Source organism: Trichosporon asahii (assembly GCF_000293215.1).
Source record: "Trichosporon asahii var. asahii CBS 2479 unplaced genomic scaffold scaffold00075, whole genome shotgun sequence".
NCBI classification, from domain to species: domain Eukaryota; kingdom Fungi; phylum Basidiomycota; class Tremellomycetes; order Trichosporonales; family Trichosporonaceae; genus Trichosporon; species Trichosporon asahii.
In genome coordinates, this window is record NW_014040850.1 from 2,299,226 (window position 1) to 2,312,243 (window position 13,018).

The 13,018-nt window shown below is 61.4% G+C and overlaps 4 protein-coding genes across 4 annotated transcripts; 1 reads left to right on the plus strand and 3 right to left on the minus strand.

Annotated features, from left to right (window-relative positions):
- Window positions 1–564: 564 nt before the first annotated feature.
- A1Q1_06473 (protoplast regeneration and killer toxin resistance protein) lies at window positions 565–2,247 on the minus strand (the record flags this gene model as incomplete). Its single annotated transcript, XM_014321587.1, has 4 exons — window positions 565–771; window positions 900–1,416; window positions 1,497–1,971; window positions 2,061–2,247. 4 exons carry the CDS (start codon window positions 2,245–2,247, stop codon window positions 565–567), a joined length of 1,386 nt encoding a protein of 461 aa, XP_014177062.1.
- A 1,096-nt stretch (window positions 2,248–3,343) lies between these two features.
- Window positions 3,344–4,375, minus strand: A1Q1_06474 (uncharacterized protein; the record flags this gene model as incomplete). Its single annotated transcript, XM_014321588.1, has 3 exons — window positions 3,344–3,895; window positions 3,948–4,032; window positions 4,134–4,375. The coding sequence occupies 3 exons, from the start codon at window positions 4,373–4,375 to the stop codon at window positions 3,344–3,346; spliced, it is 879 nt and encodes a 292-aa protein (XP_014177063.1).
- Window positions 4,376–4,726: 351 nt separating this feature from the next.
- On the plus strand, window positions 4,727–8,821 carry A1Q1_06475 (uncharacterized protein; the record flags this gene model as incomplete). Its single annotated transcript, XM_014321589.1, has 4 exons — window positions 4,727–4,900; window positions 5,042–5,439; window positions 5,483–6,145; window positions 6,220–8,821. The coding sequence occupies 4 exons, from the start codon at window positions 4,727–4,729 to the stop codon at window positions 8,819–8,821; spliced, it is 3,837 nt and encodes a 1,278-aa protein (XP_014177064.1).
- A 508-nt stretch (window positions 8,822–9,329) lies between these two features.
- Window positions 9,330–12,738, minus strand: A1Q1_06476 (uncharacterized protein; the record flags this gene model as incomplete). Its single annotated transcript, XM_014321590.1, has 5 exons — window positions 9,330–9,494; window positions 9,656–9,849; window positions 9,954–11,354; window positions 11,420–12,080; window positions 12,328–12,738. The coding sequence occupies 5 exons, from the start codon at window positions 12,736–12,738 to the stop codon at window positions 9,330–9,332; spliced, it is 2,832 nt and encodes a 943-aa protein (XP_014177065.1).
- Between the last annotated feature and the right edge of the window lie 280 nt (window positions 12,739–13,018).

The window sequence follows — 13,018 nt, forward strand, 5'->3', positions numbered from 1 at the left end:
GTTTGCCATGCCGGCTTGTCGGGGCTGCAGCCTTGCGATTGTCACTCATTCCTGCTTAGTCTACTCTCTCTTGCGATCACAGTTTTGCGCTCTCTTGCGCTCTCACTCTCACTCATTACAGTCTCACTCGCTGCTCCGACTCCACGCAACCAGAGCTCACGTTCACCCCACTCAAGCTCGCTTCGCTCGCGACTTTCTCGCGGCTCCACTCGCTTCGCTCGTTCCGCGGCCTGCTCTATGCAAGTAGATCCATCATTGCTACACGGCCAAAAAGCTCTGGCCAAACTCTATCTGTGGTGTTGGTGTTTGGGATTTGTCGAGGGTATCTGTGATCGAAAGAAAAAAGTATGTATAAGGGGTTGTCGACACGCTAGTGTCCGTCTACTCCTCAGTGTCCTCCTCGGACTCTCTCCTGACAGCTGTTCGAGTGTATAACGGCGCTACACAGAGCTCGGATAGGTAGAGACGAGGCGGGAACCGGAGGCGATGGGAAGGTTGTTGGGTGGAAGAGGTGATGGGTGGGAGGACGGCTCGTCATGCTCGCAAGCTCGCTTCGCTCGCCGCTCACATAACCACGCAGCCGTCCTTGTCACCCCCCTTGCCCGCCGCCTTGCCCTCCTTAAGAGCCTCCATCTCCACGCGGCGGTTCAGTGCCGCGTTTCCGTTCATGCCGCCTGCGAGTCGGCGGGCCGCGCGCTTGTCCCCGCCCTCGGAGGCTAGGCGGTACCACTTCATCGCCTGGCCCATGTTGGCCTCGACGCCGACGCCGGTCTGGAAGTTAGCTATCACCCCAATACGTGGACAGCTATACGAGGGAGCCGCGACACTCTGTGAGCTTGGCAGCCTCGGCCACCTGGCTCAGCCACCTGCGGTGCCTTCGCGCTCGCTCGTCTACTCACCTCCGTAAAGTATCCCAGGGCATACTGCGCCTTGGCGAGGCCCTGGTCGGCCGCCTTCTTCGCCCATAGGTACGCCTCAGTGTCGGATTGGGGGAGCACGCCGTCCGCGCCAACGAGGTACCACGCCGTGAGTGCAAAGCACGCTTGCGGGTGGTTCTGCTGCGCCGCAATGTTATAGTAATGGATGCTCAGCGCCGGGTCGAGGGGACAGCCCATCTTGCCGTACTCGTAGCACTCGCCGAGCTTGAACGCACTCGGGGCGTAGTTGAGCTCGGACGCCTGGGCGAGCAGCTCGGCGGCGTAGTCGAGGTCGACGAAGAGAATATTGTCAATGCCGCGCTCGTGCAGGAGCGCCAGCTCGTGCAATGCGTGCGGGAACTCTTCTGTCGCGTGCTCCGCCGATCGCTTCAGCCACTTGACTCCCTCCTTGGGCCGCTTGGACAGGCCGAGAGATCCGTTCAACTCGGCAGTGCCCAGGCGGTACATCGCGCCAGGGTGGAGACCGACTGCAGCTTTCCTGTGGGCGTTAGAGGGAACGATCTCTTAGCTGGCGCAAGGCAGTGCACCGACAGCTACAGCTTGCAGCAGTCAACTCACTTGTAGTACTGGATCGCCTTGGCACTCTCACGCCGCGTACCCCAACCGTGCTCGCAGCAGGTGCCTGCGCGGTAGCATGCGTCGGGGTGGCCGTGCTTCGCAGCGAGCGCAAACAGGGGGAACGCCTTATCGAAGTCCTGTTTGCCGCGCGTGGTGCCGATGCCGTTGGCGAAGCAGTCGGCGAGGAAGTACTGTGCGTCTGGGTATCCACGGTCCGCGAGGCGCTTCAGCAGCGCCGTTGCCTCCTTTACGAGCTCGTCGCGCTTGTCGACGGCGGCCGCGGGCGGCCGGTTCACAGGGTCCGCCGGGTCGTCCGGGTTCGGAGGGGGCACCATCTGCTTGGCGGCGTCGATCATGAACACGGCAAACTCAAAGATGAGCTCGGGATCGTTGGTCTTCTTTGCATTCTCGCGGTACAGCTCGATGGTCTGGTTGTGGCTCAGTAGCGAGGCTGAGTTGCCTGGTCGCAGGTGCGCTGCAAAGGTCAGTCCTGCCCGCGTAGGCTCTTGGCGTTGTTGCCCGAGGATATAGCGACGTTCCGCGCACGCTATCCTCGCCACTCACACTGGTCCATCAGGGGGGGCGGGGCGGCGCTGACGCGTGTTGATGTCGTCGAGCCGGGTCCAGGAGGGAAGCCGCCCGGCGGGAAGCCGTTCGGTCCGAGGTGGCCTTCCTCGCTCATCTGCATCTGCGGCGGAGGAGGGCCGTTGAAGTTGCCGGGCTGTTGGGGCGGGGCTTGCCAAGCCTGCATGGTGGGTTGGAGAGTGGGAGGGGGGAGGTTGGGGTTGGTGGGTTCTGTCGGGTTACCGGTGCTCCGGAAGAGGTCGTGCGTGGGATGAGTCTAGTGTCCGGTGCAAGTTGGGTGCACGTATGTCCCAAAGTCGTGTTGTCGTCGCAGTCGTGATCGTGCTTGTGTGCGTGTGCGTGCCGCGATGAGTGAGATGCGTGACGCAGGGGGCGCTGCAGTCTCTCAGTAGTCTTTGCTTTTTTCGGCGGTGCAGAGCAAGGGGTCGGTATCGAAAATAGCAAGGGAGCGGCGTTGGACAGAAGGTGTGTGGTAAAATGAAGAAAGAAGACACGGAGTCGCAGGCGTCGCAAAGTCGGTGAGTAGTCGGGATTTTGGTGGGTTGAAGGGACGAGGGAAGTGTGAAGTGAGTGAATGTGGGAAGGAGAGCGGTGGTGTTCAGGGCCGAGTGATGAGTGAGTGATTATTCGCGAGGCAAAAGTGCACAAGGCAAGAGGATTAGGAGATGAGCCTGAGTGAATAAATACTCTGGGTGTCGATGGGAGACGGTGAGTCTATGGAGGACGGAGTGTTGTTCTGTTCGCCAAGAAAAAGTGTTGGGACGAAAGTAGCTGTCGCAAGAAAAGCAACGATTTCCTCCGTGGCAAACTCTACTTGAGAGTGGATAATTATTTGTTGCAGCACACAGCGACGGACGATGCATGTTGGGACCTGGAAGCTAAAGTTGAGAGCGGTGGTGGGTGGTTGCAAGCAGATCCAGGGGCAGAGCTGGCACAGGGCGATAGGCGAAGCAAAGGGTTCGGGGCAACCATAGAGTGATATCGACCACAGCAGTAGAGCCCAGGCTGTGACCGACAGGGCACCCATCCAGTGTCACCCTCATCACACATCATAACAAACACCACGTGGAACCCATACCATCTCTGCCTGACACAAAATGTCGATCGCTTCTTGCCACCTAAAGACGAGGAAGACATCACTCTCGCGCAGCACCAGGCCTGTCAACAACAAACACGTCCGTGTGCCATGCCATCTATCAAACTATCTACACACTCTGCCCAAAGATCGATCCCATCGTCCCTCCAGATCCACAAAAATCCTTCTAGATCACCTGTGTCTTGAACTCGCCCCCATGATTGCTGCCCCAACTCGGCACATGCTGCCACAAGTCGCTCGTGTAGTCCTCCGCCTTGTCCAGCAGCCTTAGGGAAGACTGGTACACGAACAGGCCCGACTTGAGCACGTACTGGCCCAGAATGTTGAGAATCTGCTGAAGCATCTGCTGCACGTTGCCGTTGTCCGAGTAGCGCACACTAAGCGCCAGCAGACCTCCAATCATGACGAAGATGCCAATCAACTTGAGCGCGGTCGGCGAGAGAGTGACTGTCCGCTGCGCCGGCGGGGCAACGGCCTTTTTCTTCTTCTTCGCAACAGAATTTTTTGCCGGGGCGGCAGAGGGCGTAGGCGTCGGGACGATAACGGAGGAAGACGCCGAGGGAGCAGCAACGGCCTGCATGTATGAGGGCGGCGCAGAGAGGCCGACCTCAGCACACAGAGCCGCCGTCAGTTGCCCTCGGGACAAGTCCGGGCGAGAGCTGGTGTAGTAGGCGTACCAGCTGGTCAGGTCCTGCATTGACATCTTCTCAAGCGCAGTCTGCGACGTGATCGGCTGAGATGTCAGCTCAAGGGTCGAACCTTCAGCTCACCGGAAGCCCATTCGGGATCTGTGTTCCAGGTCGGACGACGGGGAGCAACGGCTGCTCTGCAATCGAGCGAACACGGTTCTGTCTCCTGTTCAGTCAGCTACATAGTCCCAGACATCGCAGCTTCGGTGCACACACAGTGACGGTCAGACAGTCACTGCGTGACCGGTGGCAAAAAGGAAGACGCACCTGCTCTCCTCAGCGCGCGCAATGCCGAGCGCCTCATCCTGCTTCTGGGCGATCTGGTTCAGCTGCTCGGCGAAAGTCTTGAGCTGGGCGCGGTTCGAGACAGTCTGGGTAACAATCTGGGTCGCGAGGTGCTGCAGCTGTTCCGGCACTGATGCGTCGCCGGAGATGGGGCTGTAACTTGATGGTGTGCCGGGGATGCTGAAGCTATTGCGGTTCGGCGTTCTTGGGACCGAATTCGCCATGGTGTCTAGCGTCTAGTTGAGTAGCGATAAGAGAAAGAGAGGGAATGTCGTGAGAAGCGGAAAAGCGTGTATCAAGATCAGCGAGTTGTTGCCGGATGCGGGAATAGGATTTGTTGACAAGAAATAATAGCGGCACCATCAACACCCGAAATGAGAACAAGGGGTTCAGCGGCCGAATCGTCGGTGGCCAGGTACGTCATCGCCGCTACTGCAGTCCCGGCTCGGTCGATGGCTGATCGGAACGCTTAGTACCCCCTCTCCCTGGCTCTTGCCTTCACTCCATCCATACTCACCGCCAGCTACCACTTCGACACCCAGCTCAACAGCCCACGGTACACGCCCAGACTCACCATGCACGCGCTTGAAGCGCAAGATGCGCTCCATGCGCCGGCACCGGCAACCCCGGAGGACGTGCACCACCTCGCCAAGGGCAAACCCGGGTACTGCGCCATGCGCGGCAACTGCGGTCGCGCGACCATGTTCGGCGCCGAGCTCCCCTGTCCCGACGATGGAAAGGCTGATAAGGTGAGTAGGCTCACCCAAGGAGGCGGGCCGTCTGCCGTGGCCCTCGGCGAGTTTGCGCCGCGGCAGAAGGCTTGGCGGAGTTGGCCGAGCGGCGAATCCACAGACACTCCGGGGTCGATCCCCAGACCTTGCTGACCCCAGATCTCCCCCGACATCTCGAAACTGCTCAAGCAGGTGTGCGGCTCATCTTACGAGATACCCTCACACGTATGCTGCACCGTCGACCAGGTGCAGGCGCTCGGCGACCAGCTCTCGCAGGCTGCTCCGCTGATTGCCTCCTGCCCTGCCTGTATCAACAACTTCCGCTCGTTCTACTGTGACTTTACATGTTCGCCAGACCAGGCGCAGTTTCTCAAGGTCACGCAGACGCAAAAGACAACCGAGGGCAAGGACGCAGTGAAGAGCGTCGACTATGGCGTCAGCAGCAACTTCGCCGAGGGCTTCTTCGACAGCTGCAAGAGCGTTCAGTTTGGCGCAACGAATGGGTTCGCGATGGACCTCATTGGCGGCGGAGCCAAGAATGCTTCTGCATTCCTGAAGTACATGGGCGACGAGAGGCCGGGGCTCGGGAGCCCGTTCCAGATCAGGAGAGTACCAGCGCGAGCCGCTCAACTGCGCCGACGTCAACAACCAGAACGCTCACTGCGCCTGCGTCGACTGCCCCGACGTCTGTCCCGCGCTGCCTTCTCCACCAAGCCACGGACAATGCACTGTTGGCGCGGTGTCGTGTCTGACCTTCTCACTGCTCATCATCTATTCCGTCTTGCTCCTCGCCGGTATCATCTGGCTCGCGGCTCGCTCCTTCTGGTCCCGTCGGAAAGCGAGCTACGAGCGGGTCTCGCTCGACGCTCCGCTGTCCCCGACCATTTCCGGGCTCGACGGCCTCGTCGGCCGCGGCGATGACTCCGAGTCCGGCCCCTCGGGATCCGTGCACTTCCGCCTCGGTCGTGGCGCCTCGCTCTTAGACCCCATGGAGCACATGCAGCCGAAGCAGAATGCGATTAACGCCGCGCTGCGGAGGTTCTTCTACCGCCTCGGTCTCGTCTGCGCCAAGCGTCCTATCGCCACATTCGCCATCTGGGCCGTCATCATCGCGGCGCTGAATGTCGGCTGGAAGGACTTCTCGGTGGAAACGGACCCGGTTCGCCTGTGGGTCTCGCCCTCGAGTGAGGCGGCGCAGCAGAAGGAGTTCTTTGACAAGGAGTTTGGGCCCTTCTTCCGGTCAGCCACAAGGACGGATCAACCGTCATGGACCGGGACACGATCCAGTGGTGGCTCGACACGGAGGACCAGATCAACAAGCTGAATTACCAGGGCAGCACGCTGGAGAAGGTCTGCTTTGCGCCGGGCGGCGACGCCTGCGTCGTGCAGTCGATCTCTGCTTGGACCGGCTATGAGCTCGACGACGACTGGGCGAAGCGCATCGACCAGTGCGCAAAGCACCCCGCCGAGTGTCTGCCCGACTTTGGCCAGCCGCTGGACCCGAAGCTGGTCCTCGGCGGCGCGGAGGGCAACTGGCTCAACGCCTCCGCGCTCGTCATCACCTACGTCGTGAACAACTACGAGGAGGGCGACAAGCGCCTGAAAATGCCGGAGAAGTGGGAGCGCGGCCTCGAGTCCTTTATCGGCAAGCTGCACGTACCCGAGGGCATCAGGCTGTCTTACTCAACCGGCATCAGTCTCGAGGAGCAGCTGAACAAGAGCACGAACACGGACGTGCGCATCGTCGTGCTCTCCTACCTCGCCATGTTCCTGTACGTGTCTTTAACGCTTGGTCGCGGCATCCCGCCGTCCGTTATCGACTCGCTCATTGCGCACGGAGTGCACCACATCCAGTCCGCCGCGCACAAGGTGGGCCTGCCCGTCGAGGCGCCTAACGCAGCCACGCTCCCCGAGTTTTCGCTCTGGAGCATCCCCGCCTCGATCCTGATCAACTCAAAGTTCTCCCTCGGCCTGTTCGGTATTGCCATCGTACTCATTTCCGTGGCCTCTAGTGTCGGCCTCTTCTCGCTCCTCGGTATCAAGGTCACACTCATCATTGCCGAGGTCATTCCCTTCCTCGTCTTGGCCGTTGGCGTCGACAACGTCTTCATCCTCGTGCACGAGCTGGACCGGCAGAACATCCTCCACGCCCCGCCCGTAGACTTCAGCGACGACGACGACGCCGTGAGCGAGCGCACAAGCCTGCCTGCCGAGGAGCGCGCCGCGCGCGCCGTGGCCAAGATGGGCCCCTCCATCCTGCTCAGCAGCACGACGGAGGTCGCCGCGTTTGCGCTGGGTACGCTCGTGCCGATGCCCGCCGTGCGCAACTTTGCAATCTACGCTGCGGGCTCGGTCCTGCTCGCGGCGCTGATGCAGGTGACGGTGTTCGTGAGTGCGATGACGCTCGACCTGAAGCGCGCCGAGGCGATGCGGATGGACGTCGTACCGTGCGTGCGTATCCGCCCTCCGGTCGGATTATACGACGATGCGCCGGCCGCCGAGGACATCGTGACGCGCTTCGTGCGCGTGATCTACGCCCCGACGCTGCTGAAGAAGCATGTCAAGTTGCTCGTGGTTGCGTTCTTTGGCGGAATCTTCGTCGCCAGTGTCATTGGCATCCAGCACATCAACCTGGGATTGGACCAGCGCCTCGCCCTGCCCGCCGACTCCTACCTCGTGCCATACTTCAACGACGTGGACCGGTTCCTCGACGTCGGCCCGCCGGTGTACTTTGTCGTCATGGACGACAACGTGGCCGAGCGCAGGGGACAGCAGGAGCTTTGCGGCCGCTTCACGACGTGCGAGGAGCTGTCCGTCGTGAACACGCTCGAGGCGGAGCGCAAGCGGCCCTCGACGTCATACCTCGCTGCTCCGCCCGCATCCTGGATCGACGACTTTTTGCAATGGACCAACCCGGCCTTTGACAGTTGTTGCCGGGTACGCAAGGCGGACCCGACCCAATTCTGCCGCGCGAGAGATAGTGACAGGCTGTGCCAGCCCTGCTTCAAGGGGCACGAGTGGGACAGCACGATGAATGGCCTCCCCGTCGGCACAGAGGTGGACCGATATCTGCGCCAGTGGCTTGCCTCGCCGGCAGACGACAACTGTCCACTGGGCGGGAAGCAGGCGTACAGCAGTGCGCTAGCGCTGACGAACCACACCGAATACCCAGTGTACACGTCGCATTTCCGGACATTCCACACGCCCCTCCGGACGCAGAAGGACTTCATCAGTGCCCTGGCCTCTGCGAAGCGGATCTGCGCCGACCTCGCGTCAAGAGGCATCAAGGTGTTCGCGTACAGCCTCTTCTACGTCTTCTTCGACCAGTACGCGTACATCGTCCCCATGACGTTTGAAGTGCTGTGTATCTGTCTGCTCGCGATCCTGTGTGTGTCCTCGGTCCTGCTCGGCAGCTGGCGCACAGGCGCAACAGTCACGTTCTCCTGCGCCCTGACCGTCATCACGGTCATGGGCGCGATGGGATTCTGGGGCATTTCGCTCAACGCCATCAGTCTCGTGAACCTGGTCATTTCGCTGGGCATTGCAGTCGAGTTCAACTCGCACCTAGCCCGCGCCTTCATGGGAAGTGGCGGGTATGACCGTTCCCCCTCAAATAAAGAGAGGGACGAGCGCGTGTGGGCCGCGCTGTCCGACGTCGGCGCGTCTATTCTCTGCGGCATCACCATCACGAAACTGAACGGCATCGCCATATTGGCGTTTACGACGAGCAAGATTCTCGAAGTGTATTACTTCCGTATGTGGCTCGTGCTCATCATTGCTGGCGCTGCGCATGGTCTGGTGCTCCTGCCCGTGTTGTTGAGTTGGACGGGAGGTCAGGGGTTCGCCATTGAGGATACGGACGAGGAGTGGGTGACGAGCCAGATGCATCGGCCGGGGGAGTATGAGTATGCGCCGTTTGCGGATGATGAGGACGACTAGACACCCGACGGCCGATAGGCCGGAGGGCGGCTATTTCGTATGGGAGGGAAAGAGGAAGGGAACGGTGAAGGGAGAGAGGTGAAGGGGCGAGTATAGTAGAACCAACGTAAAGATCTAGAATCCTTTTCAAATGCAATCCATGGACGTGTAGAGTTCATCTCCAGATGGCGAGTGCCGCAGGTCCCATAAGTGGGCCAACGTGGGACATAGGTGAACTAGACGGGCGAGTCTAATCTCTCTCGCCTGGACGGCCGTGATAGGGCAGCGGAGCGATGTGGCGAGAGGCGGGGACGTGCAAGTCATGATGCATACAAAGATCTCAACCCCTCCCCTCTTCTCACTCAGCGCTCTATATTCTCCTGCTCTCGTCTCCTCTGACCTCCTTCCTTGAGTCACTAGACAGATCACCGAGCTCGCAGCCCAGCGTCTTTACCGCTGACTATCTTCAGCTACAGCGACGACGGACTCAGCCTGCTTGGAGCACGGCGTGCTCACGTTGCTCGCACGATTAAGCCATAGCGTCTACACCCCGGTGGATCCCGCCAAGGAGCACCTTGGCCGCCAACTCTGGCCCAATTGCTGAAGAGTCGGGACGGTATCGGACCGTATCCACCATATCGCGGACGGAGTGGACGGAAGCCAGCGAGTCGAGTTCCTGCAGCGCCTTGCGCGCCTGTATGTCAGCTTGCATGGCCCCTTTTGCAGCTCTACACTCTGGCCTTCCTCTCCCCTGTTCCTCCCTGTTCCCCTGCCGCCCGCACATCCAGGCGTGGTATGGGTGAAGGGATGAGAAAGGAGCAATGGGTGCTCGCTCCGCTCGCAGTTCACACTTACGTCATTATCGTCGCCGAGCTGCACGAACTGCACGCCCACCTGGTCGCCTGGGAATCCGGCGCGGTCGAGCCGCTTGCCCGCCGACACGAGCACGGCCTCGGCGTCCTCGGGCCCGGCACTTGATAAGAGCTCATGACGGAGATCGGCAATGCCACGGGCATGTTTTGCGCGGGACAGGACCGGTTTCGCGAAGCCTGGGCGTTAGCTTGCTCACTTATGCCTTACCCCTCTACCCCTCCTTTACAGGCAGGGGCAAAGAAGGCGAGGAGGATACGGCGCCTGCGGCGCCTCGACTCACCTCCATCAGTCACCAAAATCAGATTCAGCTTCCTCATCCCGCCCTCGCGCTCCAGTCTGTCAATGTACTCGGTCAGCACGCCTTCGAGCCTGACTCCCATTTGCTTCCCCTCGCGGGGCACAAGGCCGGCGAAGAGCTCCTCGACGTCGATACGCTCTTTCAGCGCCTTCCCGATCCGCTTCGAGTTAAGGAAGTACACGTCCAGACCTTCTGGCGCCATCTCAACGAGATTGCAGAGCAGGTGAGCGGCCGCTTCCCAGTTTTCGTCCCGGAGCGCACCAGAGTCGTCGACGAGGAAGACGGTGTCGTATGCTCGTAACAGCTCCAGGGCACCGGCGGCGGCCGCCGCGGAGTGGTTGTTCTGCGTCGGAGGCTGGGGGAGAGGCTGCGAGTGCTGAGAGGAGTAGGACGCCGACGGCGTGTGGCTCAGATTCGAGCGTGGCGGAACCGGCGGCGGGGGACCTTGTGGCAGATTCTCGGCAGAGCGGGACTGAGGAATCGGGGGCAAGTTGCGCGCAGGCGAGATCTCCGAAGTTGGCCTCGGACTCGGCGGCAGGCCACTGGGCACAGCGACGGGGAACGGGAACCCGCTCGGCGAGTGGGAGCCCGTGCTCGGCGTGAGGCCGGCGACTGTTGCGCCGGCGCTGCTGAGGCTCGGCGCTGTGCCGGACCGCGGGGACGTGTTGATCGTGAGACCGTGTGCGTCGCCGCGCCAGTTGGGCGAGTACTGCGGGCTGCTGCCGCCCGAGTGGTCATACTCTGCCGACGACGGGTCGAGGTACTGCGAGTGGTTATGGTGGTCGTACGACTCGGGGCGCGCAGTCTCGTTTGTGTCGCTCCTCGGCGGAGGCGGCGGAGGCGAGCGCGTGGGACGCGGGGGACCTGCCACCGTCACGGCGGGCGGATCCTGCTCTTCCGGCGCTAGGAAAGGGTTCTTGCTCTTCAACCGCGGCTCCGCGTGGTGAATGTATGTCGGCTGGGTCGGCGTGGTGCCCAGCGACGGCGCAGCACTGTTAGTCGCAGTCGCAGTACCACCGGATACCCAGCTCCCGTTGGAGCTGCTCTGCGGACTGGCCACCGTGGCCTCGATACTAGCCTCAGAGGCGCCGGAGAAGCTTCCCCGGCTCCCGCCCGTACCACCGGTTCCTTGTGGTGCTAGCGTCGGCTGGATGGGCTTAATCTCTGGTGCGTTGAAGTCGATGGAGGCCAGCATGTCCATCAGACTCTCGTTCGCTGGCTCCTGTACGGGCGGTAAGGCGGACGGGTTCGGATTCGGGAGAGGCTTGTTCGTGTTGAACTTCCGGTGCGGCGGACTGTCGCGCCGGACGAGACGCTGCTCACACTCGGCGCGTGCAGTGATGAGCGCTTCGACGACCGGCCACTGCGCGGCTCGCGGTCCCGCTCCTCACTCGTGCTTCTGCTGCGCTCCTTCCGGTCCCGTGTACTGCTCTCGGCAGGCGATTCACCTGGATAAGCCAAAGCGCGCCGCAGTGCGTCCTCCTCGGCTTGCGCCAGCGACGCCTGCACGGCGGCCTCATACTCGAGCCGCTCCTTCTCGGCCTGCCGAGAGGCACGCATAGCCTCCTCCAGCTGGCTCTCCTCGACTGCCCTCCTCTCCTCCTCGTTCATGTTCGATGTGTCGACTGGCGGCGCATCGGCGGCGGGTGTCGGATTACTTGGCGCAATGGACGGCGAACTGACGGCACTCGGGCCATTCGATGTTGCGTTGCCAGCCCTGGCCGCTGGGGAACCCGGGAACTCGCTCGGTCTCGGTCGATCCCCGCTTGTACGCCTTGAACTCGTGCTTAAACTCGTCTGTGCCGTGACCATGCTCGCTGATGTTGAGTTCGCACGACGATGGGACGGCTCTGGTGTGAAGTCGCTACCTTGCTGCTCCGCTGCCGCGGCAAGGGATTCCTGCAGCGCACGTGTCGCCTCGGGCTCGGGATCCTCGGCAGAGTATGGCGGCGGCGGCGCTTCGTCCTCTTGCGTCTGCTGTCGCACGGGCTGTCTGTTGACGGGCGGACGGCGATCCATTGCCGCCATCTGCGTCACGCTCGGCATGCCGCCTGGCATACTCGGGCCGCCGGGACCACCCGCCGTACCCGCGATGGCGCTTACGGGCCGCTGTGGTCGAGTTCCTTGTCCCACATTGCTTGTCCGGCTCGGACCAGCGTCGGACGGCGTCCGCCGCCGCCGGATGATGCGTGACGGAGGGAGGCGGTGCCATTCGCGTGCGTCGATGAAGACACTCGCAAAGTTCATCGGTATCTGCCGTCAGCGCTCGTTCTAAGCAACACATCGCCTCCACAGCCATCCGTGATCCGGAAACAGAGCTCTGGTGCACGGTGAAAGACAGAGGCGCTTGGCTTACCCTAGCCTCGAGGAGCTCAATCTTGGATGCGATGTACGACGGCACCTGTCCTCGCGCCTTCTTGCTGCGAATGTAACCATCGACAATGGCGAAGGCGTACGCCTTGTCGCTCTGCGCGCGGGCGGTTGCGAGGCCGACAAGGACCTCCTCGGCGCGGTGGATGTAGGGTACCGGGGGAAGGTGGCCGCCATTGTACTTGGACGGCCCTGGTTGCGAGCGCTCCATGGGGCCGAGGAAGGCGAGGTCCTGCATGCGTTGTCGAGATCGACGTCGGGGTCGGTGTCGACTGCCGGACTGAGGACGTGGAGCGGTAAGAGGTGGAGGATGTGCAAGTTGTTGTTGCTGGAACGAGGTCGGATTGGAGTGGGAGATATGAGATGAGACAGAGAAAGTGAGACTGCAAGACGTCATTCACACACGCAGGCGACCATCCACCACCCAAGCATCGCTTTGGCCATCGCCGCCTGGCCTGACTTAGCATCGGTCACAACGAGCCGATCACATGGTCACCTAATCGGCCCATTAGTAGTACTTTGTAATACCACCCCCGGCCACAAAATAATCCGTACATTTACACTTCCTCTAGCTGCTTACAACGAACGCATCTATAAATGGACATGGGCCGGCGCAGGTCCAGCCGTACGCTTCAGTTTTTTTTTTCTCTCTGCTTCTTCAATCTGAGCAGTCAAAC